The sequence below is a fragment of the Diabrotica virgifera genome, chromosome 8 (assembly GCF_917563875.1).
Source record: "Diabrotica virgifera virgifera chromosome 8, PGI_DIABVI_V3a".
Classification (NCBI taxonomy): Eukaryota; Metazoa; Arthropoda; class Insecta; order Coleoptera; family Chrysomelidae; genus Diabrotica; species Diabrotica virgifera.
The window spans coordinates 175,436,633-175,450,854 of NC_065450.1; the positions used below are offsets into that span (position 1 = coordinate 175,436,633).

The 14,222-nt window shown below is 33.3% G+C and overlaps 1 protein-coding gene across 3 annotated transcripts in view; it reads right to left on the reverse strand.

Annotated features, from left to right (window-relative positions):
• The window catches only part of LOC114328931 (probable E3 ubiquitin-protein ligase HERC1), a 240,144-nt gene that overhangs the window by 104,852 nt on the left and 121,070 nt on the right, over nucleotides 1-14,222 (reverse strand). For all 3 annotated transcript variants that reach the window (XM_050659505.1, XM_050659504.1, XM_050659503.1), the window contains exon 18: nucleotides 3,323-3,906. In XM_050659505.1, coding sequence (XP_050515462.1) covers nucleotides 3,323-3,906 — 584 coding nt within the window. The remainder of the gene's footprint in view (nucleotides 1-3,322; nucleotides 3,907-14,222) is intronic.

The window sequence follows — 14,222 nt, forward strand, 5'->3', positions numbered from 1 at the left end:
CAAAATGTCTTTTAACAGTCTTTCCGAATACCGAACAATCAACGCACTTTAACTATTCCCGACGAATAAAGTCCAAAAGTATTTTAAAGTCTTTCCGAATACCGAACAATTAACGCACTCCGGTTATTCCCGACGAATAAAGTTCAAAAGTCTTTTAAAGTCTCTCTGTAATTCACTTATTTATATCGCACTAAGTTAACCGAACACCGACACCAACTGTAGCGTGATTAGTGTAATTACTTCTAATTACAATAAAACTAGCGGTTCGTAATTTATATACGACTTTATTTTTTATTTATACAAGTTTACTTTACAAACTTTAGCTTAAGACTAAACTCTATTCACAAAAATTATGCCTTATATATCCTAGTCGTTATTCTCGATCATTCCGGGCTAAGCCAGCTCTCCGACTATCGTGTGACCTTCCAACAACCGCGCATCGGTTCCACGTATAGCGTACTTCGATCTAGACTTTTCTCGGCTTAAGGTGGATTTTCACAGATCCGATGTCCGACGGTACGATGATACGATAGAAATTTCAGAGAATTTCATTGGCTGAAAAGTGACAGTTGGGTTTTCGTACGAAATTAAAAAGTCATCGGAAGAAGTTAAAATTATTTTAACTTTTGCACGAAAATCGGATGAATTTTGACATGACATTCTATCTTGAACGTCTTGATAACCTTACTTTTGTGAAGTGTTTATGTTTTTGATATATTGAAATGGAATAACAAAATCGTAATTATAAATGGATGTTGTTCTGAAACTATTTTCTTGTGGCATTTTTGTAATTAACTATTCTTAATGAGAAATAAGCCACAATTTTAATAAAAAAAATGATTTTATTTTTTAGTAAAATTGTATTTCCCATTAAAAACAGTTAATTATAAATGGATGTGATGGTACTTCTAACAATAACTCACATTTTTATCCTCTTCAAACAGATAATTTGACGAATCCATGATGATCCAAACAATAATAAGAATAAAATCGAAATAAAACTATCTAGGTATATGTTCCTGTTCAATATCCAACAGCAAACATTTGTATCAAATATCATATCAATCCATGGAATAATCTGACATATTACACAAATGTCAAAAAATTTCGGATACGACAATCAAATATAATCGTACGAAAAAATTTCGTATTTCGTGTCTTCGGATATCGGATCTGTGAAAATTAGCCTTTACGCCTTGCGGCTGGTGACTCATTGTTTTGCTACAGTATTAATTTTTTTCGAATTCTGAGAAAACTAATAAGTATTTTTGAAAAATTTAAACGCAGAATGAAAGATTAGATTATTACCGAGGGCTGACAGTCCTTTGGAATAAACAAAAAGTTTCTTTTAAATTATATATTTGACATTAAAAATCACACTAAATTTTCTCTTTTTTTCACCACTGTGACTTATTAAAATAAACATTATAGGAGTTCTCAGAGACTTTGGACGATCGAGAATACTGTAGTATTTCATTCTGCGTTTAAATTTTTCAAAAATATTTATTAGTTTTTTCAGGATTCGAAAAAAATAATTGCATTTAGAAAGAATTCGACCGAAATTTTGCGCCTACGCTCTCAAACAGGATTAAATTATTATACATTTTTGAAATCAGTATTTTAAGAGCTTTTAAATGAGGTGTCACATGATGTACTTTCCCATTTAAAAAAATCAAAGTTATGGCTGTCACTTGAAGAGGGATCGCGTAAAGTTCGAAACGTTGATGCTGTAATATACTATGGTTAGTTTAAAAATCGACCTGTCCGAGCGTTTTGCTTATATTCTTAAAATAAACAAGTTAACAGGGGGGGGGCAACACTTATTCCACCGCACTGTATAACTATACTCAATATTTAATTTTAATATTAAGGGGATAGGCGCAAAATTTCGGCTCCAATGCTATTTAAGTGCATTCATTTTTTTTTCCGAATCCTGAGAAAACTAATAAATATTGTTGAAAAATTTAAACGCAGAATGAAAGATTACATCATTACTGAGGGTAGAAAGTCCTTGAAAACTTCTATAATGTTTATTTTAATAAATTCCAGGGGTGAAAAAGAAAAGAAAATTGAGTGTGATTTTTAATTTTAAATATCTCGTTTAAAAGCAACATTTTGTTCTAAGGGACTTTCTAGCCTCGGTAATGATGGTAATCATGTTTTCCAGGATTCGAAAAAAATGAACACCATGTACGTGGTGACATTTTCCAAATCGTACATTCGCTATATTTGTCATACAATGCACTCATTCGAACATAATGAGGTGACGAGACAGTGACAAACAAGGCTATTAAATATTTGACACGGCTTCAGGAACATTTTGAGTTGTTTAATAATATTGATAGTGTATTTGATAAATAATTGATTTAAGACGTGAAATTAATAAAAAGGTATTTATTGTTTATTATTTAAGGGAAATCCAAGCAGAGAATACACCAGGATATATTCTGTGATCCAAGTATTTTGTTGTCAAAGATGTTCAAAATGTATCTAAGCGTTCCATAGTAACAATATATTATTAAAAAAATCACGTTATCACTTTTCCTCTTTTCTCGATTAAGTATTAGTTTTTATTGTATAGTATATAAATTATTGTAATCACTGAATATATAGTTAGTGAAAAAAATAATCATATTAATTAACTGAATTAATAATTTAAGCCTAATCTTGCCTGTAACTGCATATGGACTGGAGACCATGGCCTTTACAAAGATAACCTTAGAGCAGCTCAGTACAACCCAAAGAGCGATGGAGAGTTCCATGCTATGGATTAGTTTGAGAGACAGGATCCGAAATATCGACATTCGTGAAAGGACAAAGATTACTGATGTCGCAGAACGTATAGCAAGGCTCAAATGGCAATGGGTCGGATATGTTGCCCGAGATAATCCCGAAAAATGGGCACGGATATTAACAAACTGGAGACCAAGAGACAACAGGCGAGGAGTAGGCAGACAGCAGAAGAGGTGAGCAGATGATATCAAACAAGTCGCGGGCAAGCAGTGGATGAGAATTGCCAAGAGTAGAAATCGATGAAAGCAAATGGAAGAGTCCTATGTCCAGCAGTTAACGAACACAGGCTGAAGAAGAAGAATAATTTAAGCGATTATACAAGTAACGGTTATCCAAGAATATCCAAAAGCCATCTCTAAGTTAATGATGACAATGTCATTGTCAAATTAATAATGTTTACACCTCCATCATACCAGTGAGAATTTTACTACACGTAATTCGCCGTGTAAAGAAAGAAAAAGTAGGATAGCCGTAAAATATTTGCGTCTACGCCCTTAAATGATAAATATACATATAGGAATGATCTTACCTTCGTTTAGAGGATTCGTAACAGGTAAGCTGATGGCAGAATTCTCCAAATCACCGACGTTTTGAGGTATGTTCTTCGTTTCTTCAGATGTCCGGCTTTTAATAAAACTCATATGTAATAGTGATTGTGCACGTTCGACATCAGCAGTCATTATAATATGACCCAATTTGCATTGATCTATACTTTTTTCGACAACAGCATTCATAATTTTCCTCAAGCAGTCAATATCGTCAGATTGCGTTGTAGCGTTAGATAGAAAGAGTTCCGTAAATGACGAAGATGTTATAAATATGCCTAAAACTTTCAAAGCAGCAAACTGAAGGAATGTGAGTTTGAGAGTTTCTTCTTCGAGATCGAGTAAACGCTTTTCTAAGAGACTCGTTTGTAAAGCTTCACTGTCGTCTATCGTTTTTGCATCTCCACCGTCTACTATCTTCGACTCGCTCTGAGAACCAGCTACTTTTTCTGTGCTTAATCTTTTAACTTCGCCCATTATGCTGGACACAATTTCATTTGTGAGGGACTCCATTGTTCTGGGTCGATCGTTCGGGTTTTGGTTGTGAATCTGTGAGTCTGAACTGCATCTGCAATATAAAATTAGAATGTTAAAACATTAACATACGATCAAAAAAATAAAAGTACCAGAAAAAAAATGTTGTTCTGAAGCTATTTTCTTGTGGCATTTTTGTAATTAACTATTTCTAATGGGAAATACGCCACAATTTTACTAAAAAAAATTATTTTATTAACGTTTCGACGTCCAAATCGGATGCCGTTGTCAACATACAAAAAATAAATAAATTAAACAAAAATGTTGTTAATTGATGGATTCGACCGTTACTTGATGGAAGTTCATTTTATCTAACAATAAAACACTGAAAACATTTGTTTTCTATACTTCCAAAAAATTTATTACAACTATGTGACTACAGCTGTTTCGGCAGAGTGCCTTTCTCAAGTGATTTAGATTACTATGGGTTTGCCTTTTTAAAGTCTTTAACTGAAGAGGTTGAGGAGTGGGGAGCTGTTTGTCTCGAGTTGGTCATTCAGAATTATTATTATTCTGTATTAGAATCTATGGAAATTAATAAATTTAAAAATACAAATATAATTCTGAATGACCAACTCGAGACAAACAGCTCCCCACTCCTCAACCTCTTCAGTTAAAGACTTTAAAAAGGCAAACCCATAGTAATATAAATCACTTGAGAAAGGCACTCTGCCGAAACAGCTGTAGTCACATAGTTGTAATAAATTTTGTGGAAGTATAGAAAACAAACGTTTTCAGTGTTTTATTGTTAGAAAAAATGTTGTTGCTTAGTAAAAAATTCTTCTAATAATTTATTTAATCTGACTCATATATCGGCAATAGGGAACTTGCATAAAATTTTAAATTCGAAAAAAAATGTTATAAATCACAACAGAACATAATTTAGAACCTGTATCAAAAATAAAAAAGTTTTATTTGTCTTTCGTTTGGCCTCTAAAGACGACTAAAAATTCAACTTATATCAGCCACCCCAAAACGCGTCGTGACGTTACGGGGTTGTATGTTTACATTCTACACCAATTGTATATATAATTTTAAACTAGACATTATAAACGTCAGTAGAAAATGCAGTTATGTGACGTTACAAATGTTTTTGATCGTCTGAACTATTCATAGAAAATTTGTACTTTTACAAAATGGTTTTATTTTCAATAGTAAACCTTCTTTCCTTTCCTTTAAAAACTGTATCAAACTGCAATCTCAAAAAAGTGGTATATTTTATTACAATGACATACGACAAATGTCATTAGAATATAAATATTTTTCCTTTATTCCCCGACGACCACCTGGCTAAATATTCAAGTCGGTGGAGGCCAATAAACTAAAGAAGAAGACGAATATACGTAAATATAACCATAAACTGAACCACATAGTTAAACTCTGTGACGTCACGGGTCGTTTGAACTATTTTAAGATAAAATTTGTATTTCTAAGTTATTATGAGTTTTTGAAGTGTGAAATTTTGGAAATCTCATTTTTATACAAAACTGAACATTATTATGTAATAAAAAAATGTGCAAGTTCCCTATTTAGAGAAGAGAATACAGAAGACTTTAAAATGATATTGCCAATATTTATGAGTTGTGTTCCTGAGACGACTTTACTGAAAGATAGTTCATTCGATTACTTGAAATCAGATCATTTGCTGATCACATGCTATGATTTTTTTGTGACGGATATAAGTTGGGGTTGATTTCATGTAATCGAATGAACTATCTTTCAGTAAAGTCGTCCCAGGAACGCAACTCATAAATATTGGCAAAATCATTTTAAAGTCTTCTACTTTAAAATGTATATACAGGGTGTAACAAAAATACAGGTCATAAATTTAATCACATATTCTGGGACCAAAATAATTCGATTGAACCTAACTTACCTTAATACAAATGTGCTCATAAAAAAAGTTACAGCCCTTTTAAGTTACAAAATGAAAATCGATTTTTTCGAATTTATCGAAAACTATTGGAGATTTTCGATTGAAAATGGACATCTGACATACTTATGGCAGTATCATCTTAAGAGAAAATTATAGTGAAATTTGGACACCCCATAAAAAATTTATGGGGGTTTTGTTCCTTTAAACCCCCCCAATCTTTTGTGTACGTTCCAATTAAATTATTATTGTAGTACCATTAGTTAAACACAATGCTTTTAAAACTTTTTTACCTCTTAGTACTTTTTCGAAAAGTCAGTTTTTATCGAGATATTTCGAATATTTGTCAAATCCACCACATATTTGTACATGGTTAAGTACGATTATGGAGACTTGGTAATAATATGAAAATTTATGTATGATTTACATTTTTAGGTATATTTTGAACCATATTAAAAAAGAAGCCACATCTCGATAAAAGGTGCCTTATCGAAAAAATACAAAGAGGCAAAAAAGTTTTAAAAATAATGTGTTTAACTAATGGTACCGCAGTCATATTTTAATTGGAACGTACACAAACATTTGGGGGGTTTAAAAGAACAAAACCCCCATAAAATTTTTATGTAAACATATTGAAAAATAAGCCTCAACTCGATAAAAACTGCCTTATCGAAAAAATACTAAGAGGCACAAAAGTTTTAATAATATTGAATGTAACTAATGGTAACCACAATAATAATTTAATTGAGACGTACACAAAAGTTTGGGGGGCTTTAAGGGAACAAAATCACCATAAAATTTTTATGAGCTGCAAAAATTTCACTATAATTTTTCTTTAAGATGTTCCTACCATAAGAATGCCACATGTCCATTTTCAATAAAAAATCTCTAAATAGTTTTCGATATATTCGAAAAAATCGATTTTCATTTTGTAACTTCAAAGAGCTGTAACTTTTTTTATGTGCATATTTGTACTAAGGTAAGTTAGGTTCATTCGAACTATTTTTGGTCCCAGAATATGTGATTTAATTTATGACCTGTATTTTTGTTACACCCTGTATAATATATGTCTGAATTGCCGATATAAATGAGTCAGGTTAAATAAATTATTAGAAGAATTTTTTACTAAGCAACAACATTTTTGTTTAATTTATTAATATTTTTTTGTATTTTGACAACGGCATAAGATTTGGACGTCGAAACATTAATAAAATCGAAAAAAAAATGTATAAACATTCTCAATTTCTTTGCAACACGAAAATGCAGCAGCTGCATAATACTATGGTCAAATTTGAGTGTGCAGGAAGAGTCTATACCGGTTTCGGGGGTTGTTTCCCCCTCATCAGTAGTCCAATATCCTCCTCTCTCAAATTCTTCCACGTACCACACTTTGGGCCTTTCCGAATTGCAAAGAAAGAAATGTCACGGATGAACTAGGGCCATCTACCGAAAAACAAAGTAAGTTATCAATCGAAGTAGCACAGAAAACGACAATAAAACTTTCTGTGCTACTTCGATTGATAACTTACTTTACTTTATTAATAAAATCATTTTTTTTAGTAAAATTGTGGGTTATTTCCCATTAAAATAATTACAGAAAAAAAAATGGTACAGTAGACGGTACTGTAGACTAGCGCGAAGTTTAACACTGTATTTGTAAATTTTAAATAATATTTTTAAAATTGATACAGTAATTTTATTATTTATTTATTATTTTTTATTTTACGATTTTTTTACAATCATCGATTTACAAAGTTTATTTATTTGTTTTAACAATTTTTGTACATTCGAAAGTACATAAAACCGTTGTTAGTTAATATCCTTGTTATAGATTTTAATAAAATTGAAAAAAGTTTACATGTTGTACAACGGACTCCCCTCGTCCCGTAAATGCACACTTCCAACTATTTGATGACGCTAGTTTCGTGACAAACACCTCAGTATTTTACTATAGAGAAAAAGTAACGCCAGTATAGAAACTTGATTTCAAAAAAGTGCTTCGCCATACAACAACTCAACCAAAAGTTGCATAAAGATAACTAAACGAATAATGCTTTGACGTTGTTTTCTGTGATCATACCTTGTGAATGATAGAAAGTCGGAAAATATTGCGGTAGTAACTGTTTGACTTCATAAGTTATGTGTTGTGCAAGTGTATACCTTTTGTGTGGCTTTCCATTTGTATCTTTCAGTATTTACAGTTTTCTTTTTCTATTGTGAGTTAATCCATTAAGAGGATGGGTACGTATTTTCGGCTGCAATGCTATTCAAATGAGGATTCATTTTTTTCGAATCCTAAGAAAACTAATAAATATTTTTGAAAAATTTAAACGCAGATTGAAAGATTACGTTATTAGCGAGGGCCGAAAGTTCCTAAGAACTTCTCTAATGTTTATTTTAATAAGTTACAGGGGTGAAAAACTAAGAGAAAATTTAGTGTGATTTTTAATTTCAAATATCTCATGCAAAATAAACTTTTTATTTATTCTAAGGGACTTTCGGCCCTCGGTAATAATTTAGTCTTTCATTCTGCGTTTAAATTTTTCAAAAATATTTATTGGTTTTTTCAGGATTCGAAAAAAATGAACACAATGTCCGTGGTAATATTTTCCAAATCTATCTTCGTCTTACAACGCACTCAGTCGAATAGAATATTGTCAGTCAGACATTGACAATCAGTGACAATTTTAAATATTGGACATGGCATTGGGAATATTTTGAGTTGTTGATTAAATAATATTGATATAGTGTATTTGATAAATAATTGATTTAAGACGTGAACTTAATAAATAGTTATTTATTGTGTGTTATTTGTGGAAGATCCAAGCAGAGAATACATCAGGATAATATATTCTGTGATCCAATTATTTTGTTGTTAAAGATGTTCAAAATTGTAAGCGTTCCATAGTAACAATATATTATTAAGAAATCACTTTAACACTTTTCCTCTTTTCTCGATTGAGTATTTGATTCAGTGAATTTGTACTCTACGAGCCCTCTAGTGGGAAAGTTTTGGGGTAGTTCTGATTTCTTTCATTATATATGGATTTTGGGCTGCTGAATCCGAGTATGATAGGTCTGGATCCCGCGTATGAAAAAAAAGTTGATTAATAGCAAGCTGAAAATTTGTTAATAGCTTAAAGGTGTCTATTCGGATAAACTTTGATATATGGGAACACTGGAACAGGGGCAGTTTTAATTGTGGAACAGGTTAAAAATTTGGAACGGTCAGACCACGAAAACGGCACATTTATTTTGTCCGACAGAATAGACTTAAACTCTCCGAACAGAGATTAAACTCTCATGCAAAAATCAGACTGCTATTTATCACCTGTCATAATTGCTGTCATTTGACATATTCTACATGTTCCACTCATTAAAACGCCCATTTGGTGATAAATAGCAGTCTGATTTTTGCATGAGAGTTTAATCTCTGTTCGGAGAGTTTAAGTCTATTCTGTCGGACAAAATAAATGTGCCGTTTTCGTGGTCTGACTGTTCCAAATTCTTAAACTGTTCCAAAATTAAAACTGCCCCTGTTCCAGTGTTCCCATATATCAAAGTTTATCCGACTAGACACCCTTAAGCTATTAACAAATTTTCAGCTTGCTATTAATCAACTTTTTTTTCATACGCGGGATCCAGACCTATGAGGTTTGCGGACAAAATTTCTTGCCGGAACATTGAAAAAATCGCGAAAAAAGCGAAAAATTTCGGCTTTTTTCCGCTTTTTTGCTCAAATCTCGAAAACTATTAACTTTTAGTAAATGGTTTGTTAGCAGAAATTAAAGTACTTACAATTATTTACAAATATCACTAATTACTTTTTTTTAGACGAACCGTTCGGTCTAAAGTGTAAGTTGAAAATTGCCAATTTTTAACGGTCTCGGCAAAACCCACTTTTTACATTCCAAAACTTAGTTTTTATTAGAATATTGTTATTTGATAAATTTCTCCTAGTTTTCTGTACAAATAATAAATGTTAGTTCATAATATGAATATAGTATGTCTCTTCTCACAGCTTCCATGAATCCATTCCATCCTAAAATACCGAGAATGTCTCTGCTTTTCCCTTACCTTAGAGCCCAGAAGATCAGGCACAGATGGAGTCACAGTTTCAGTTGGTGTGGACATTCACTTCGGATCTTGATTTCTGATAAAGCTTGAGGTTTTGTCCTTTCAAAATGTATTAGTTGAACAGCTCTCTGACTTCCATAAATCTCAGGTGCGGGTTTAGTGTTTAGCCGAGGAATGGATTGGTTAGGAGCTATTGCATGTTTTGGTGCAATACAAGAAATGCCACCCATGACGTAAAAAGTGTGGTATCCGTCGATTGTATGTACGTTAACCCTTTCTGTCCCAACGCTGCATATATATGTTTTTGAAAAAGTGGGTCTGTATTCCCAGCCGCCGTATATATACGTTCAAGTGTTATGGTCTCAATTTACCAAAGCCGAAAATATGCGTTGCTTATAAAATTTTAGACTCATTGGTGTCCCAATGCGGTAGAAATATGTCCTTGTTAGCTTATTGTTCCCAAAGCCTCAAAATGTTGGCACCTAAGACAGGTGATGCGGACCCATTGCCGCTTATATTTGTTCACTTATTTTAGATATATGCTTTATTGTAGCACTGGTGGCAACGCTTACAGGTAGCTGCTAGAAGGTGAAGCGTTTGTAGCCACAGAAAAGACCAAAAAAAAAAGAAGTGAATCGAGATACATGTGTGCAAGATGCGGAGTCGGTCTTTGCGTAGTGTCATGTTTTGAGGAGTACCACACAAAAGAAAACTTTTAATGTTAATTTACATTACATTATTTTTTTTAAGTTAGTTACATTTTTACAATTTGGTTTTGCTCTCTGATGAGTACTTTTGAAAAGAAAACGTTTAAGTCCGTTAATAAAACTCATTAAAAAACATGTTTTTGTCATTTATTTGTTTATTTATATGCGACGTATATATAAGGCAATGGGCCTCTAAGCATGAAAAAACCTTTGGGATTAAGGGACCAACTTGCAATAAGGCCTGGCATAGAAAGGGTTAAAATCAGCTTTTTCATACACCTGTTGTGTAAAGCACGGCTGGTCAATTTTCTGCGGATCGCCTGCGATTGCTGACACTTCCAGATAAGCAACGCGCTTGCTCAAAGTCTTGTAGCGGCAGTAAGGCCCAGATAGTTGGTCTCACCATTCCTTGCAGGGTTGACCGTTTTCTGTACAAAAAGTACGGCTCAAGAAAATAGGTTGATGTAGTTTCCTCTTTGAGGTTTTGTTCATCCTATACAGAAGCTGTTCGCCTGGAAGTGTCAGTATTCGCAGGCGATCCGCAGAAAATTGACCTGCCGTGCTTTACACAGCAGGTGTACGATAACGCTGATTTTAACGTACATACAATTGACGAATACCACACTGTTCACGTCATATGTGGCATTTCTTGTATTGCACCAAAACATGCAGTAGCTCCTAAGCAATCCATTCCTCGGATAAAAAAGAAACCCGCGCCTGAGGTTTATGGAAGTCAGGGTGCTGTTCATTTTAAAAGGACAAAACCTCAAGGTTTATCAGAAATCAAGATAACAGATCCGAAGGAAATGTTCACACCAACTGAAATTGTGACTCCATCTGTGCCTGATCTTCTGCGGCTCTAAGGGAAAAGCAGAGACATTCGCGGCCTCTTAGGACGGAATGGACTCATGGAAGCTGTCACAAGAGACATACCATACCTATGAACTAACATTTATTATTTGTACAGAAAACTAGGAGAAATTTATCAAATGACAGCATTCTAATAAAAAATAAAGTTTTGGAATGTAAAAAGTGGGTTTTGCCGAGACCGTTAAAAATTGGCAATTTTCAACTTGTACTTTAGACCGAACGGTTCGTCTGAAAAAAAAAAGTAATTAGTGATATTTGTAGATAATTTTAAGTACTTTAATTTCTGTTAACAGACCATTTACTAAAAGTTAATAGTTTTCGAGATTTGAGCAAAAAAGCGGAAAAAAGCTGAAATTTTTCGCTATTTTCGCGATTTTTTCAATGTTCCGGCAAGACATTTTGTCCGCAAACCTCATATTCGGATTCAGCAGCCCAAAATCCATATATAATAAAAGAAATCAGAACTACCCCAAAACTTTCCCAGTCAAAACACAATTTTATTGAATCAATTAGTTTTTGTTGTACATATAAATTATTACAATCACTGAATACATAGTTAGTGAAAAAATTATCACATTTATTATTAACTGAATTAATAATTTGGAATTATACAAATAACAGTTATCCAAGAACATTCAAAAGCCATCTCTTTAAGTTAATGATGACATTTTCAAGTAGAATGACATTCTAGTAATGTTTACATATCCATACCAGTGTGAATTTTAGTACACGTAATTTGCCGTGTAAAGACAGTAAAAGTAGGGATAGCCGTAAAATATTTGCGAATTATGTACCGATGGCCTTAATATTTTATGTGTGTTAAAAGTATCATCTCTTTTCTGGGATTCTTCTTTCGCTCTGTCACTCTTCTTTCGCTTACTTAATTTTGTATTTTATTTGTTTATCGTCTTTTTTGTACATCTGATTATCTTTATTTTTATGCTGACGTCTTTCTTCCATTAAATCTAAGATTTACTCCGTCATCCATTATGCTTTGTTGTATCTGGTTGGTATCACAATTTCATTTTGACTTTGATATATTTCTTTCTTTTTAATAACCATTTGTATACGTGTCAGTATTTTACAGAATTTGTTCGTTAACATTCATTAACCGATTATTTATTTAATCTGTCAGGTGTTGTCTAATGAGTCGGTTCCTTAATGTACTTGTATCGATTTGTTTCTTCGTTTTATTATTTTTATTTTGATCCTAATCTAATCTTGGTCACTACTGGGATGTAATTTGTTTGTTATCTGGCAGGATGTACCGAATGATCAGGACCGAAATCATCTCACGGGCAGGTGAGGTTGACATTTGAATAGAAGAGGCTATACGTTGTGCATCAGCATCACTATCCCTTACAGGCCTTACACCTTTAATATTTACATACACAAATAAATTATTGGCTCCTTGGACGCAGATCAAAACTCAACATCCAAAACAAAATTCTTCTGTACAAAGCAAGACTCAAACCTATTTGGTACTACGGACTACACCTCTGGGGCTGTGCAAAATCAACATCACTGAATATCGTCCAACGATTTCAGTCGAAACTTCTAAGATCAATAGTGGATGCACCATGGTACGTAACTAATCAAACATTTCACGAAGACTTAAATATACCTTTCATCAGAGAAGAAATCCATCGAGCCATGGAGTCACAAAATGAGCGTACCATTCACCATGACAATGAGTTAGTGAGGGAATTATTCCATAATGGCCCTGCCACAAGGAGACTAGATATAACCTGGACTCAGGACCTATTTTAAAACTTAAACATAAATAGAATAAGATGAGACATCATTGGAAGTCTCTTCTTCATGCCCAAAAACATGGAACAAATTTACTTAATACTCTTTTAATGATGTAGATTGTAAATAAACATAATTACATAAAAAAAAATAAATAAATAAATAAATTCATCATCATCATCAATCTGTACCCGTCCACTGCTGGACATAGGTCTCCTTCAGCTCTTTTCATCTGTCTCTGTCTTGTGCGACTTGCATCCCGTTACTGACAACACACTTGAAGTAGTCAGTCCATCTGGTTGGTGGACCTCCTCTGATCCGTAGTGCTTTTTGTCGTGGCCTCCACTCGACAATACATTTTGTCCATCGGTTGTCTTATAATGTGATGTACCATGTCCTTCTTCTTCTTCTTAAGGTGCCGAGACAGCTTGTCGATCGTTGGCTCTCATGCTGCCCAGCATATTAACAATTACTGTCTTATTTACAGCCGCACGAAATAGTTCAATGCTAGTTTTCCCAAACCATTGGCGTAGGTTTTTAAGAAAAGAAGTTGTACGGCTTCTTTTCCCCATTATTTTACCTTGCATGACAAGGTGAAGTATGTCATATTTTTCTAGGTGACGCATTATATGACCAAAGTATTCCAATTTGCGCCTTTTAACCATATTCACTACTTCGCAATTTTTATTCAAACGTTGCAAAACCCTTTTGTTTGTGACTCTTTCTATCCAACTGATCTTCAGAATACGGCGGTAGACCCACATCTCAAATGCTTCTAGGTTTTTTAAAAGCGATTCTGTCAGGGTCCATGCTTCAACCCCGTAAAGTAGTACTGGGAATATATCTGTACCATCTGTGAATAAGTCGATAACTCAAAAATGCAATTTTTCGGTATGGCCATTTTAAACATTTTATTAGTTTTGAAGAATAAAAATTTAAGATTTGACTTATCCACTTATTCACGGTCTGTACCATCTGTGAATAAGTCGATAACTCAAAAATGCAAATTTTTGTATGGCTATTTTAAACATTTTATTAGTTTTGAAGAATAAAAAGTTTAAGATTTGACTT